Genomic DNA, 16,848 nt, shown 5'->3' on the forward strand with positions numbered 1-16,848 from the left:
TCAAAGCATATATATACAGCAACTTAATCTTTCACAATTGATTACTTTGTTAAGAACAAAGGTACAGACTGTAAACCTGAAGTCATGGCCAGTGAAAGCACTTTCAGTACGCCTGCTATGTATCTCAATGAACCAGGAAGACCAGTCATGAAATGGAGGAACTGGTATAGAGCCTTTGAAAATTATTTAATAGCAATTAATAGAAAGAAGTTTGACTCAGAAAGAAAGAAGGCTATATTATTTGGTATTTTAGGATCGGCTGGACAAGAAATTTTTGACAGTTTGCCAGAATACAAGCCTGCCCCTGGTCAATTCATTCCTCTTGATGAGTTTCAAGAAGCTGTCAAAAGACTTGAAAAGCAATTTGATGACGAGGAAAACATTATGGTGGGCAGGCATAAATTTGCTATGAGGAAGCAAACTGATAGTGAAAGTGTGGAAGAATATATTGCTAGTTTAAGGGTGTTAGCAACAAAATGTGATTTTCAAGACAGAGTTGATGAATATATTAGAGCTCAATTTGTTTTTCACTGTTATGAACGCAAAATTCAGGAACGGTTATTAGCATGCAAACGACCTACATTATCTGAGGCTATTGACATAGCAAAGGGCATAGAGCGTTCACTTGAAGGATCAAAAGAGTTATCTAAAGCATCAAGTACTAGCTCAAATGTGTGTTTGTTGAACGACAAAAAGAAAAGAGAATATTTTCCAAGTAACAAATTCAAAACAAATTACAGTGCTAATTCATCTCAATTTGTATGTTTTAGATGTGGTTCACGGAATCACAAAGCAGACTATGTGGGCTGTCCAGCGATGGGAAAAAAATGCACAAGATGTCAGAAGGTAGGACATTTTGCAGGTGTTTGCGGCACATTTGGTCAAAAGAAGTTTACACCAACCAAAGTGAGTACTGTAGAGGAATTTGATGAAAATATGTGCTCAAATATAGTGTTGACAATAGAAGATGAATATAAAAATATCAAAGGTCCGCTAGGAGTAGCACATGTTGGTAAGGTGCAGTTGCATATAATGGCTGACTCAGGTTCGCCTATTATGATCATTTCTGATAAGAAATATGTTCAGCATTGGCCACAAGTTGATTTGTTACCATCGGATGTCAACCCAAAAGCTTTTGGGGAATTTGATATTAATATGTTGGGATATTTTGAAGAAATTTTTAACATAAAAGGAAGATGTGTAAAAACAAAAATTTATGTGGCTGAACGTGGAAGGGATTTAGTTGGTTGGAGGGACTTAGCCAAACTAAAGATAATTCTGAAACCAGGAGCTGATGACCCCATAGTACTAGATGAGGGTTTTGTAGCAAGTGTAAGTTTTACCACATCCGCATCCAAGAATGAAGAAGTCTGTTCAATTCTGAGTAACTATGAAGCTTTGTTTGAGGATAGAATAGGTTGTGTAAAAGGTTTTGTTCATAAAATTGTACTAAAAAAACAAGCCACCCAATTAGACACAAAGTCAGGTCCTTACCATTGTCAGTAAGAGAAGAGTTACAAAATCTATTAGACAAACTCATTAAGGAGGGGGTTATTGAACCAGCTGATTCAGCTGAGTGGATTTCTGGGATTGTACTCATTAAGAAGAAGAATGGTGAGTTTCGTTTGTGCCCTGATTTAGGATCGTTGAATAGAAACATACTTGTAGATTGTTTCCCGTTACTCAAGATACAAGAAATTTTAGCCGCCACAGCTGGTTCTAGATACTTTTCACTTATTGATCTAAAGTCAGCGTACCATCAGGTTAAGTTAGATGATGAGTCAAAAAAGTTGACCACGTTCATCACTCCTCTAGGCGCTTTTAGATATGTCAGATTACCTTTCGGACTTGCATCCTCAGCTAGTGTCTACCAGAAACTGATAGAAAACATATTTGGTGGAATGTCGGGCGTCCAAAAATTCCAGGATGACATCCTCATTCACGCAAGTACCATAGAAGAGCACAATGCCATATTGGATTCAGTTCTGGGTAAGTTGCAGATGAAGGGTATGACGGTTTCCAAAAACAAATGTAAGTTTCTCGAAACTGAACTTGAATATTTAGGTCACATCCTGAGTTTTGATGGCATAAAACCAAAGATGGATTTAGTTAGAGCCATTACTGATGCTCCCAAACCTGAAGGAAGAGACTCGCTGAGATCATTTTTAGGTCTCAGCAAATATTATTCACGCTTTATAGAATTATTCTGATATTGTTGAACCCTTGCGAGTTCTGTTACGCAAAGGTCAACATTTTGTGTGGGACGGTCAACATGACCAGTCATTTTCAGAAATTAAAAAAGCCATTCTAGATGCACCAACACTTAATCCTTTTGATGCCAAGGGGTCAAATATAATCACAGTTGATGCCAGTTCATTCGGCATCGGAGCTGTATTTACGCACGAGCACACCGTTGCCTTCATTTCAAGGAGGTTGTCTGAGGCAGAAAAAACTATAGCACCATTGAGCGGGAAGCTCTAGCTTGCGTGTGGGCTGTAGATAAGCTAAAAATGTACTTATGGGGAAAGAATTTCGAGCTTATCACAGACCACAAGCCTCTTACTTTTATGTTTGATGGTTATGGCAGAGGTAACGGCAAGGCTTCAGCCAGATTAGTATGTTTGCTGGCAAAACTACAAGAATACAACTTCACCATCAGGCATATCGCAGGTAAAAGTAATATAAGAGCTGATTTTTATCCCGTTTACCTGCAGGGGATAATGAATCACCTATTGAAGACGAAACTGAATGTGTTGTATCTAATATTGAGAATATGCAAAATTCACAAAATGTTATGTTAGAAAAAGATTGGATAAAGGCCATGAAATCCGATCCTATTTTGTCAAAAGTCAAGCAATTCATGTCTACTTCATGGCCTCCAACACGTAACTTAGCGTCAGATTTAAGGAACTTTTTGCAAGTGTTAGACAAATTAAATATTGTTGATGGTTTTCTGTTGAGAGGAGATTTACTGATTCCTCCATCTAAGGTGAGAGATCAGCTTATTTCTACAGCACACAGTTCACATTTAGGGTCCACTATGACCAAGAAAATATTGAAAGAACAGTACTGGTGGCCAGGCCTAGATATGGATGTTAATCTATTTGTAAACAGGTGTGAAAATTGTGTCAAAGCGGATAAGCATTGGAAACCTAGAGTTCAGGAGAAGCAGCTAGTTTCAATCCCTAATTCCTCATGGTTTAAAATTGCAATAGATATGGCCGGTCCCTTTCAGGTTTTAGAGCAGAAGGCAAGATTTGTGATTGCCATCAGTGATTACTACAGCAAGTGGATATATCACAAGTTTGTATGTACAATTGACTCAGACACTGTTATTGACTTTTTGGAAACTTGTTTTACCATCGAGGGATTTCCGCGCATCATTGTCTCTGACAACGGAAAACAACTAACATCTCAGAAGATGACTGACTTTTTAAACAAACATGGTATCCGTCAGGAGAAGACGCCCTTATATTCACCGAAGTCAAATGGCCAAATTGAAAGAGTGAATCGCTTTCTCAAGGATGGCATCCAATTGTCCTTGGCTTCAGGGTTTCCTGTCAAAAAGTTAATCCAAGACAGAGTATTTTCTTACAACACTACTCCAAACAGTGTAACTGGTTTTTCTCCGTTCTTTTTGTTAAGAGGAAGAAGGTGTGACAATGACATTGTTCCAAAGCTAACTTGTTTGGAAAATTACCTACCCAATGCAGTATCTATTGAAGATGATCAGTTGCAGGTCAAAAAGAGTATAGTGGAATGTCAGATGAGAGCCAAGGATTACCACGACAAGGTGCATAGAGCAGTTAGGAAGGTTTTCCGTAAGGGTGAGTGGGCCATTGTGAGAAAACCTAACCATCAGATCAAAGGTGAAACTAAATATTTTGACCCAGATGAAATTGTGGAAGTTTCTGACAGCTCTATTTGTTTAAGGAATCTTGGTTGGCACAGCAAAAGTGATGCTGTAAAAATAAATGAAGATCAAGTTGGGTTATGGTTCAAAAGCAAGAAGAACAGGTCCATTAGTGGAGGGGAGTTCTCGTGGCTCGATACCTACTCAGGCGAAAATGGGAGTGAAGTGTCATTGTACAGAGGTAGCGATGTTAATGCTCCGAATGACTGTGGAGAAAGAGATGAAAATTGTGATAACATAATTGATGAGGAAAATATGGAATCTTATGACAATATGAGAGGTTGCCAAGAAAATGAATATGAGTGTCAAAGGCTATTACCATCCACATCAGCTACAGCTAGTAGTGAAGTTGAGGTGTGTCATGGAGGGTGGGAAGGTACTTGCACCCGGTATGGCAGGATCTCCAAGTTAACCGAGTCATTTAAAGACTATGTAATGTGATAATCTTTTCTTTGTTGTGAAAAAAAAGGGAGATGTTGTAGGTCTAGTTTATATCAGCATCGTTTGTGTCACTCCGTTGTCATTGGCCAGCTGCTGTGACGTGCATTGGAATGTTGTGAACTACTTAAGTGACGTGGTGGGTCCAGCTGACAGAGATCGGCTCTGCGCAGCCGCGCTGTCTCTTGCTGTCCCCACAGGCTCGTTTATTACAATAAAACCAGTTGTGAATAAGAATTGGTATTTCCCCATTTATTTCATATTGTTGACACAACACATGGCTTCTGTTCACCGAAATTTCACTGTCTTCAGCTGAGCTGCTAGGCGGTGTCTGCTCAGAAGGTATAGAGACCTCCACCAGTCAGTTTGCAACCTCTAAATATGGTAATCTGAATGTCCATTTGGGCAGCGAAGTCCATCATTCGGCTGCACTGGAAGAATGAAGCATAGGTAGCAGGGTCTAAATGCCCACCAAAATCTTTTTTTCATTAGAGGAAAAGTTAAATGCAACGGACAAGGCATAAAAGGGGCACTTCACAAATCGATTTTTAAAGGTGGGAGCTTTATTCCTAGTAGGTTTCATACTACGATTTGAGTATATTGCTTGCTTTTTGGGATTTCCTAAAAATCTTCAGAAGTGCTAATTTAAGCTATCACAATTGTAGATTTACACAAACACTCCTTATGCCTTACAATTACTGCTTTGATGGGCAATACAGCACACTAATGTGGATTAGCACATCAAATTCTTTTTATTTTTTCTGTGCAGGAAAATATTTTTGAGAGCGGCAAACTGTCCTTTCTCAACTACTTACCCTAACATATGAATATGTTTGGGGAACGCTTACACTCCATTTGCATTCTTCTGCTTTTTAGTGTACTTTTACACAAGTAATTGGGACGAAAACAAATACATGCAGACGGTATTGGAATAATCACGCTGTTACAGCTTTCTTATTATTAGGTGCCTCCTTAAAGGCAACTCCACAGTGAATAGAGAGTTGCTCCTCTGCCTCTCCAATCTCTTATGTGTAGAGGCAACTCCACTCCGTTCCTGGGAAAACCCATTTCATACCTCTAGCAGGATTTCCATGGTAAGACATTCCATCTACTCTCCCTTTTCTACTGAAATTTACAGAAAACGTGTCTCTTTTACTTACCTTTGACAACGTAATTTATGACTTTCTTGTCCGCCAATCAATCATAATACTTGTATAGCGCACGACTCACCCGGGAGGGTCTCAAGGCGCTTGGGAGAAGGGGTCCGCTACTGCTCGAACAGCCAGGTCTTGAGTTGTCTCCTGAAGGCGAGATGGTCCTGGGTCAGCCGAAGGTGGGTGGGGAGGGAGTTCCATGTCTTGGCCGCCAGGTAGGAGAAGGATCTGCCTCCGGTGGTGGCTCTTCGGATGCGTGGTACGGCGGCGAGGGCGAGGCTAGTAGATCGTAGCTGGCGGGTGGGCGTGTAGAAGGTCAGGCGGTCGTTGAGGTACTTGGGGCCCAGGTCGTGGAGAGACTTGTGTGCGTGGGTGAGGAGCCTGAACATGATCCTCTTGTTGACGGGGAGCCAGTGCAGGTCCTTCAGGTGGCCGGAGATGTGGCTTCGTCGGGGGATGTCCAGGATGAGTCGGGCGGAGGCGTTCTGGATGCGTTGGAGTCTTTTCTGTAGCTTGGCTGTGGTTCCGGCGTAGAGGGTGTTTCCGTAGTCCAGTCGGCTGGTGACGAGTGCCTGGGTGACCGTCTTCCTGGTTTCGGTCGGGATCCATCTGAAGATCTTTCGAAGCATACGCAGGGTGTTGAAACTTGATGACGAGACGGCGTTGACTTGTCTGGTCATCGAGAGGGAGGAGTCCAAGATGAAGCCCAGGTTGCGTGCGTGGTCCATTGGCTTGGGAGCGGTGCCCAGGGCAGGGGGCCACCAGGAGTCGTCCCAGGAGGAGGGCGATGGTCCCAGGATGAGGACTTCCGTCTTGTCTGAGTTCAGTTTCAGGCGGCTGTTCTTCATCCACTCGGCGACGTGTTTCATCCCTAAGAGGTCTCATGTAGATGTTGAAGAGGGTGGGGCTGAGTGATGATCCTTGTGGAACGCCGCAGATGACTTCGGTGGCCTCGGATCGAAACGGGGAAGGCGGACTCTCTGTGTTCTTCCGGCGAGGAATGAGAAGACAGGAAACCATCTCTTTTTATATTGTTTAATGAAATTTTAAACATGAGAAATTATGTATATTTACAATGAAGTTTGCATTTCCCTGAACATTGTAATACATTTTTACCGTATGATATTTTATGTAAACCTAAAAGAAATTAAAACTAAGTTTATCAGCGAAAGCAGTTGTCCAATGTTCTTGTAGATACCCGTATCTGCATTTGTACACGCTAGTTACTAATGTGCATGCCTGGGAATTCTTGTTCACATATATGATCCATTCCAGTGCCTTCTCTTGGATGCCGATGTTGCTGAGGCGTTGAATTAGGGTGCGGTGGCAGATAGTGTCGAAGGCTGCAGAGAGGTCCAGGAGGATGAGTGCCTCTGTTTCCCCGTTGTCGAGCAGGGCTCGGATGTCGTCGGTGGCTGCGATGAGGGCGGTCTCGGTGCTGTGGTTGGCTCGGAAACCGGACTGCGAGGGGTCGAGGGATCCGTTCGTCTCGAGGAAGGCGGCCAGCTGTCTGTTGACGATCTTCTCGATGACTTTAGCAGGAAAAGGGAGGAGCGAGATGGGGCGGAAGTTCTTGAGGTCGGTGGGGTCCGCTGTTGGTTTCTTCAGTAGGGCGCTGAGCTCGGCATGCTTCCAGCTTTCCGGGAAGGTGGCGGTGTTGAAGGAGGTGTTGATGATGTTCCGGAGTTGGGGTGCGATGGTGGAGTCGGCCTTGTTGAAGACGTGGTGGGGGCAGCGGTCGGTCAGAGATCCAGAGTGGATGGTGTTCATCGTGCGGGCTGTGTCTTTGGTCGTCACCGTGGTCCAGGTGCGGAGGGTGGCGGTGGGGGGCGTTGGTTCGACGGCTGGGTGCGTGGATGGTGCGCCAAAGCTGTTGTGGATGTCGGCGATCTTGCGGTGGAAGAACGAGGCGAGAGAGTCGCAGAGATCTTGTGATGGAGTGATGTCGTTGTTGCCGGTGCTGGGGTTGGAGAACTCCTTGACGATGCTGAAGAGTTCCTTGCTGTCGTGGGCGTTGTTGTCCAGTCGTTCCTTCAGTGATTTCTTCTTGGTGGGGCGAATAAGCTGTTGGTGCTTGCGGGTGGCGTGTTTGAGGACGGTCATGTTGTCAGCGGTCTGGTCGAGGAGCCAGGCTTTCTCGAGGGTGCGGCAGGTCTTCTTGGAGTCCTTGATTTCGTCGGTGAACCAGGAGGCCTTCTTGCTTCTGGGTCTGCTGGGAGGGTTCTTCAGTGGTGCGAGGTCGTCGGCGCAGGCGGTCAGCCACTGCGTGAAGTTGCAGGCTGCTTCGTTGGGGTCCGTAGTGCTGGCGGGTGGGTTCTGGCTGAGGGAGGTGGTGAGTTGGTCAGCGGTGATCTTGCTCCAGCTCCTGTGAGGAACCTGTTGCGGGTGGTGGTGGGTCGTGGTTCTTCTGAAGTTGAAGTGGACACAGCTGTGGTCGGTCCAGTGGAGTCCGGTGGAGTGGCTGAAGGTGATGTGCTTGCTGGATGAGAAGATGGGATCAAGCATGTGGCCGGCGTAGTGGGTGGGGGTGTTGACCAGTTGCTTGAGTCCGAGGTTGGCGAGGTTGTCCAGAAGGGCGGCGGTGTTGCGGTCCTTGTTGTTCTCCAGGTGGAAGTTGAGGTCTCGTAGGAGGATGTAGTCGGCGGAGGGGAGGGCGTGCGGGCTGATGAAGTCCGTGATGTCTTCACTGAATTGTGTGCGTGGTCCCGGGGGTCTGTAGACGAGGGTGCCTCTGAGGGTCGTCTTTGGGTCGGTGTGTATCTGGAAGTGGAGGTGCTCGGCGGCGGCGAAGGTGTCGTTGGAGTCGGTCGTGATGCGGATGGTGTTCTTGTGGACGATGGCGATGCCTCCTCCGGTCTGGTTGACGCGGTCCCTCCTGATGATCTTGTACCCGTCCGGGATGGCGATGGTGATGTCGGGGGCTGAGGAGGCGTTCATCCAGGTTTCCGTGAGGAAGGCGATGTCTGGTGATGTTGTGTCAAGGAGGTTCCAGAGTTCCACGGCGTGTCTGTGGATGGAGCGGGTGTTGAGCAGGATGCACTTGAGGTGGTTGCTGCTGGTGCTTGGTTTGGCGGGTGCGGTGCAGGTCCGGATGCAGGAGAAGTTGCAGGATCGGCAGCGGAAGGGTCCGTGGGTGCGTCGCGGGGTGGCTCGGTAGCATCCGGGGATTCTGCCGATGTTGAGTGCGTTGAGTGTAGCGGCGTCGTAGGCCCGGCGGGTGGGCTGGCAACCTCGGGGGCCAGGGGTTCTGGCGCTGGGCGCGGTCCAGGCGCGGACGGGCGCAGACGGGCTTCCCTTCGGCGCACAATCGGCGCGCCCGCTGCGCGTGGCCGCTGCGCGTGCGTGGAGGCGTCATAAGAAGGGAGCCGGGAGGGAGGGTCCGCTGGGTGGCGGGAGCGGGGGGACCAATCGGCTGGCGGGGGCGGGGCCGCAGGGAGGCAGCGGCGGGAAAGTCGAGTGCGGGCAGGCGGGCGGCTCAGCGGCGGCTGGGTCGCCTGCAGGATCTGGTAGCAGCAAGCAGGAGGAGCGTGGGGGCGACCAGGCCTAGACAAGGCTGACCTGATATCGAAATCGAGAGCCATAGCTACTTAGCACAGGAAGTAGTACTCTAGAAGTCCTACTTCACATACTCACAAATGCCATTCACAGACCTCCAGCTGGAGGTCTCCTCCTTTGCCTTACCAATCACTTGTCTTTAGAGATCTCTGCCATGAGTGTAGAAATCTTCACACAAAAAAGTCTCCGTTTCTGTAGTAAATGTGGGATGGACTAGAGGGAGTGACAGGAAAATAAGGACTGTTTGCTACAAAATGGGAAGGGATTAGGGAGGGAGATCTAAATAATAAAACACACCCACAAAGAAATAAAAAAAAATGCTTTTTCCAAAAAAATGCTTTTTCCAAAAGTCTAATCTAAATCTTTTACAATTGTACTATTGATAAAACAGGCTTACATTTACTTCAGCCAAGCATAGGAGTATGTAAAGCACCACACATGGCCAGTCACTGGCACAGCAAAACACTATCATGGAAATCAAGACAAGCAACAAATAACACTGAACTTCTAAAAATATTAGTTTTATAATTTGACATTCATTGTTTTTTTCAACGTGATCTGAAAATGTCAAGAACTATTTTAAGTGCAAGTAACATAAATCACTATTTAAAACAGGGAATCAAAAACATGTAACACACAGGAAACACTGTGAACATGGAGGTGAACAGTCAATACTCGCATCCATAAACAGGAGAAACTAATTACAACAACAACCACTCATACACAGTCTGTCCACATAAGAGAGCAATATGTTGGATACAGAATATAGGTCCACCTCAAGGAAGCACATGTGCTGCCTATATCCTCGAAAAGTTCTCCTTCACCCATCTCCTCTTTTTGCTATTTTCTAAGGTCACCCTCAGTCCCTACCATGTGGCTGATCTCTGCTACTGTCTGGCAGACCATGTAGTTCCTTGTAATGACCCACAACAATGGTAGACATAATGAATGTCTCCTTCTCAGTGATGTTGCTGCTGCTGTCTGCATCTTGGAATATGTAGGTGTTATGTGGCCTTCTGTTAGTCAGGAAGTCCAAGCGGGAGAAGGAAGAGATTGGTGTGCATGTTCTATTTATATGTTTGGAGAGGTACTGTGTGTATGGTGTTTGTGTATTCGATCATGTGTATGCTATTTACCCATTCCCTTCCAATCAAAGTTCTCAGCCCCTGCATTGGAAATCTCCACCACTGAGGTGGAAAATTCCTAAAATAGGCATAGAGAAGATGTCTATATAAATATACTACAAGCTTGTAATTGCTCTCTATGGTAGCATGCTCAACACCTCATATTAGGGGGTGAAACTCATAAATTCTACTACTAGGAGGATATTTCTAACCGGAATTGGTGAATATCATCAAGGTGGAGTTGTCTTCATAAGTAGAAATCGCTCTACATGCGGAATTTCACTTTGCGAATAGTCTCAAAGGACATTAAAGGATGTACATTCTACAAGCACTCAAAGATTTTTTTTAAAACGGACATCCAGTCATATACAAACGTGCAAAGTAAAATGTCAAACTTTGTCTCATTTACCTTTCTTGTTTCAGCATTGCTACTTCTTCTTCTGCCTGCCTTGCAATAGTTTTCATCACTGCCAGTTCATTATCTGAGTGTGAGGCTCTTCTAATTATATTTTCCTCATTTCTTTTCTTTTCAGACAACTCTTCTAATACATGTTTGTACTTTTTCTGGTAATCCATTAAAAACATTTCTTTTTCTCGTAGATCGGCAGCAAACCTAAGGAAGAGGGTGATGCAAACACAAACATTTAATTTAATTCTATCACAAAGTGCCTGCTGGTGTTTTACTATAGCAACTTCAATATGGCATTCTCTGAACACATGTGACAATATTTAGCATTCAATCAGATGATTTGCTTGCCCTGCATCTTCACACACAGTTAAAGTAACCTATTGCATTGCTTGATCCTAGGATATAAACACAAAGGGCCTGATTCCCAAAGGTAAACTTACACCTCTGAGTAAGTTTACAAGTGTTTGCTCTTCATAAAGGTATTTTACTAGTAGTACCTTTACAACTGCAGAGGCTACGCACCTAAAATGATAGGATTGCAGTGGTCGTGCTAAGTGTAATGAAGCAAACCTGATAAATAAATTGTAAAACTGCTTGTTTAGTGAGAAAATTGTGGGAGCTGTGAAAGCAGGCAATCATGAAAGAATATAAGACCAAATGTACATAGATATGTGTTTCACAATATGGTATTAAATTGTGACCCATTTTTTTGTGACCAACTTCTTGCTTTGTGAACCAACCTTTGTAGTAAAAGGTCGGTTTGAAAAATAAGGAATAGTAGGGGGTTGTCCGACCTGCCTAGTAAATATTAATTAAGCATCTCAAAATAAAAATAAAAATGTGCTATTTTAAAGCAGCATGATTTGTTTGAAGAAACCAGGGTTGCTTTAAAAAAAATAACTTTTTACATTTAAAAAAACTTCAGTTAGCTTTGCTGGTTAACTGATCAATGGTACGAGACCGGAATTACGGCGACAAACCATCGATACATAGGGTTCAGATTTGGCATTTTGAATAGACTCCTAAAACGCACCTCTTCCAAATAGTAAATCAATAATAATTTCTAAATCCATTTTGCCATTCATAAAAATAATTCTGTATTGTAAAATGTGTTTAGTACATTAGAAACAGCTCTTGCACTGGTTGCAAACCATCTTTGGGTCTACGACTGGTGAAACGCTTAGTACATCTGAACCATAGTTCTTTCATGTTATGAAGAGTGATGTAGTCTGTATTAAAACTGTGCTCAAGCATGTACTGTAAATCGACTACAATCTGTGGGTATGGTTGATTTTGTCTTGACTGAAATCTATTTTATTAGTGTTGCTAATTAGTAAATGTAATACTTGTTGGTTGAAAAGTCTTGGCCTACTCTTGAAGAAGGTTTAGAACTCCATTTGGTAACATTAAAGCAGCTTCACCAGTTAAGGAATTACAGATTACCTTGGCGTTGTCATATAAATTGTCACATGCAATATCATCCATACTGTATTTTGGGCAAGTTAAGGTTGCACATCTAAAGGAAATTTACCTTCTTTTTACAAAACCAATGTATAGTTTATTAGATGAATGAAACAGCTTCTAGTTACAACAAGCTTCATAACATACTTTAAATTGATGATATTGTTTCTATGAGATACTCTAGCAAATATCTGCTCTTTTACAGGCAGAAACTGTGAAGTGTGCAATAACTTCTTCCCTCATGCCCTTAGACCAATCAAAACATGCACTGCATGTGTTGATAAAGAGTCAATACACCAAACTAGAAAGGGAGTGGGAGACCCTTTGTTAAACTAAGGAGAAAAACTAGATAGATCTTACACTAATGGATAGGGATGGAGAGAGAGTGCCCTAATTCTGACCATGGAGGGCTGATAACTATAGTGGAGGAGGAGAAAACCCGCACAAATGGGAAGCTATCACGAGAAAGACTCTTCACTATTAGAGGTGGGTGGGAAATTGAGGTGAGTGAGAAAATGTAGGCTGGGTCTCACCAAGATCGTGACTAGCGCTCTCTGTCACTAAAAGTGAAATGAGAAAATCGAGAGCACTCTTGGCCAGTGGGAAGATCTCTTTACTGTGTTGTAACCCAGATCTAATAGTGTCTGGGGGTGAGTGCCTGAAACTTTTCAGCTCTCAATCCATCATCTCTTTGTGTTTGCTTTGTTCATCCTAAATTGGCAGGGTACGCCTAGATGTGGGTCCCTTGCTCACTTTGTCACTGGATTCAAGGTGCCTGACTGATGAGGGGTGTTACCCCGAAACCAGTACCAGGATGCTTGGTTCTTGTCCAGGGAAGACCTGACTTGGCAGTTGGGGCTGGACTGTTCCCATGAGGAACGGGGTAGAGACAGATTTGCATATGGTTAGATCTAAACTGGGGTGGCGCAATGAGCTAAAGAATGATGATGGATTAAACCCAGATCTAATAGTGACTGGGGGTGAGCGTCTGAAAAGTTTCAGCGCTCTGTTCATCATCTCCTTGTGTTTGCTTTATTCGCACTAAGTTGGCAGGGTATGTCCAGATGTGGGTCCCTTGCTCCCTTTGCCACTGGATTCCAGCTAGACTGGCTGATGATGGGTGTTACCCCAAAACCAGTCCCAGGATGCTCGTTTCTGGTCCAAGGAATATCTGGCTTGGCAGTTCAGGCTGGACTGTTCACATGAGGAACAGGCTCAAGACTGATATGCATATAGCTAGGTCTGAACTGTATTGGCGAAGTGAGCTAAAGAACGATGATGGATTCAACCCAGATCTAATAGTGACTAATAGTGAAATAGGGATTCTTTGCACCGTGTTTGTGCCGTGGATTATCCTGCTGGGCTGCTCTGTCTATTGTACAGCAACAACTAGTTGTACGCCAACAACTAGCGGAACCCGCTTCGCGGGTCCCGCGTCGTGGAGGAGGTCTGTGTGGGTCTTGCTGAGACTACCAGGACCCTAGGGGCAGCGCAGGGCTGCGAGCGACAGTGCGGGGACTCCATCTCCCAGGAGTCCCTGCTTGGCCAATTCGAAACACCTGGCCCGTTCTCCCTGCTAGCCCAGCCCCCTGAGCACCGGACACCTGAAAAACTCTCCCAGATTGCCGAGCGGTGGGATTCTTTGCACCGTGTTTGTGCCGTGGATTATCCTGATGGGCTGCTCTGTCTATTGTACGCCAACAACTAGCGGAACCCGCTTCGCGGGTCCCGCGTCGTGGAGGAGGTCTGTGTGGGACTTGCTGAGACTACCAGGAGCCTAGGGGCAGCACAGGGCTGCGAGCGACAGCGCAGGGACTCCATCTCCCAGGAGTCCCTGCTTGGCCAATTCGAAACACCTGGCCCGCTCTCCCTGCTAGCCCCGCCCCCTGAGCACCGGACACCTGAAAAACTCTCCCAGATTGCCGAGCAGTGGGATTCTTTGCACCGTGTTTGTGCCGTGGATTATCCTGCTGGGCTGCTCTGTCTATTGTACAGCAACAACTAGTTGTACGCCAACAACTAGCGGAACCCGCTTCGCGGGTCCCGCGTCGTGGAGGAGGTCTGAGTGGGACTTGCTGAGACTACCAGGAGCCTAGGGGCAGCGCAGGGCTGCGAGCGACAGTGCGGGGACTCCATCTCCCAGGAGTCCCTGCTTGGCCAATTCGAAACACCTGGCCCGTTCTCCCTGCTAGCCCAGCCCCCTGAGCACCGGACACCTGAAAAACTCTCCCAGATTGCCGAGCGGTGGGATTCTTTGCACCGTGTTTGTGCCGTGGATTATCCTGATGGGCTGCTCTGTCTATTGTACGCCAACAACTAGCGGAACCCGCTTCGCGGGTCCCGCGTCGTGGAGGAGGTCTGTGTGGGTCTTGCTGAGACTACCAGGAGCCTAGGGGCAGCACAGGGCTGCGAGCGACAGCGCAGGGACTCCATCTCCCAGGAGTCCCTGCTTGGCCAATTCGAAACACCTGGCCCGCTCTCCCTGCTAGCCCCGCCCCCTGAGCACCGGACACCTGAAAAACTCTCCCAGATTGCCGAGCAGTGGGATTCTTTGCACCGTGTTTGTGCCGTGGATTATCCTGCTGGGCTGCTCTGTCTATTGTACGCCAACAACAAGCGGATCCCGCTTCGCGGGTCCCGCGTCGTGGAGGAGGTCTGTGTGGGACTTGCTGAGACTACCAGGAGCCATGGGGCAGCGCAGGGCTGCGAGCGACAGCGCGGGGACTCCATCTCTCAGGAGTCCCTGCTTGGCCAATTCGAAACACCTGGCCCGACCTCCCTGCTAGCCCCGCCCCCTGAGCGGACCCTATCCAATAAGATCAAGACCTACTACCGCTGCGCGGGAGCGTCCCGGGAGAAGCCCGGGACAAGGGCGGGCCGTTGTAGCCAATTAGAGTCCGTGTAAGGCCGGGCTGGGCCACCCCCCTAACGCTTGACTTTCAATTGGACCAACATGCAGGTGTTTGTTCTATATTAGTTTTATACGTACTGTTTGTAATAGGGAACATTCAGTCTTGTGGGTTAGTTACTCATCCCAATAGTGATGTGTACGAGAGGGTCTAGAAGTAAAACCGCTGCGGGGGTTTGCCACAATCAGGCACATTAGATAATTTCCTTCTAAGGGCTAATTCCTTTATAGATCAGGAAAATACTTCTTTGGAAAGAAGAGTATCCCAAGATCTAGTGATGGCAAAAAAAAGATCCTCTATGGGTCAGTTTGCTACAGCCAAAACTCCCGACCAACCCAAGGCATGGCCTATTTTAGAAACCCCTACAATAACTAATGCAGCTATTCACGCCCATAGACAGAGCCTACCTGCAACGGTAGACCTCTCAGTTTCCCATCTTTCATTAGACCCTCAATCAAGTGCGGACCTGAATAAAACCCCAGATCTAGTTGATATTACCCTCCCTACTGATTTGAGTGATACCCAGTTGAAGGCCAGGAGGGAGGGAGCCATTCCCAAAAAACCTAACCCCAAAAATGAAAGGTTCAGGGGCAAAAAACTGAGTAAGGCCCCTCTGTCCTCTGCCCAAAATTTGTCTATAGGCACCGATCCCCCTGGTACTGCCCCTACAAATGAAGTAACCTCTAGTGTGAACGCAGAAGATTCGGACATCTTAGACAGGATCAGCGTTAGGGATGACGAGGTAAACATTTCACTCCTACCTAGGATTGCTGAACTTTTTAAACTTTACCTCACCCCCATCGAGACAAGATTAGCTTGCATTGAAAAACAAATAGCTGACCTGTGCGATGCCCCAAAAAAAGTAAACCCAAGCGGGTCTAATCAAGTAGGGGGAACTAATTAAAGCACAAACCAAGCCAAACCCACTGCCACTGCTACCAAGAAAGCATTAGCAACTGTGACTAATATAAAATCTATGTCTGATTCCCTCACCACGAAGCTAACAGTACCTAAAACAAGAACCTGTGCCACCCCATTGAAAGAGGGACCCACTACTACTACTCTTCTTAAGGACCACATGACGCAGCCAAATAAGAACAGCAATGGCGGCGGCCCACATAGGAGACGACCGGTGAACTTGCCTCCTGAGGCAAGCCCCTATGTGGTGGTCATGACGGGGGTCCCTGAACTGAGTGAGAATGAGGAGGAACCTAATTGGTCTCTAAACAATAAAGTCCAATATTGGCTAAATACAAACAGGCCCCTACCCCCGAACCTTACTAGCAAGATCCTGAAAGTGCGAAGGGTAGCATGGGTGGGATATGAAAGAAAAACGGTACAGGGTGATTGCATATTGGTTAACTTTGCGGAACCCCATACCGTTGACTATATATGTACCTGGAAAAATCAGGAGCGGATTAACACGCAACTGGAACAATGATAGTAACTGGCACACAGTAGGGCGTCCCTCCAGGAATGAAAATTGGGGTACATGGGGTGTACAGAGTTTTAGGGAACAAGTACACAGGGGAAATTGAGGCGGCTTCCCGACCGCCAACAGGTATAGTTGCCTAGAGATGGTGGACTGACAGCCAAATTTCAGTAATCCTTCAGTGGGGGGGGGGGGGGGGTTGGACCATGAAGCTACCAGGGAGGCAGCAGAAGGGCATTGTGAGCCTATTATTCCCAGGGTGAGTAAGAAACTTTGCCCCCATATCAATAAGAGAAGTCTCATCCCATGCAACCAAAATACTGTGTATCCTATGCCCGGCCCGGGTGTTGCAGTAGCAAATGGGATGTCCAATCGTCCTAAGGCAGACCATAGCGATAGGGTTTCATCTCCCTCCTCTCATGGAATTTGGCTGGTTTGGCTAATAAACTGGAC

At 46.1% G+C, this 16,848-nt stretch overlaps 1 protein-coding gene across 1 annotated transcript in view; it reads right to left on the minus strand.

Annotated features, from left to right (window-relative positions):
• LEKR1 (leucine, glutamate and lysine rich 1) overlaps nucleotides 1-16,848 on the minus strand; it is a 635,278-nt gene that overhangs the window by 111,983 nt on the left and 506,447 nt on the right. Inside the window, exon 9 of the mRNA XM_078665467.1 lies at nucleotides 10,594-10,797. Coding sequence (XP_078521593.1) covers nucleotides 10,594-10,797 — 204 coding nt within the window. The remainder of the gene's footprint in view (nucleotides 1-10,593; nucleotides 10,798-16,848) is intronic.

This window comes from Lissotriton helveticus, chromosome 11 (assembly GCF_964261635.1).
Source record: "Lissotriton helveticus chromosome 11, aLisHel1.1, whole genome shotgun sequence".
NCBI classification, from domain to species: Eukaryota; Metazoa; Chordata; class Amphibia; order Caudata; family Salamandridae; genus Lissotriton; species Lissotriton helveticus.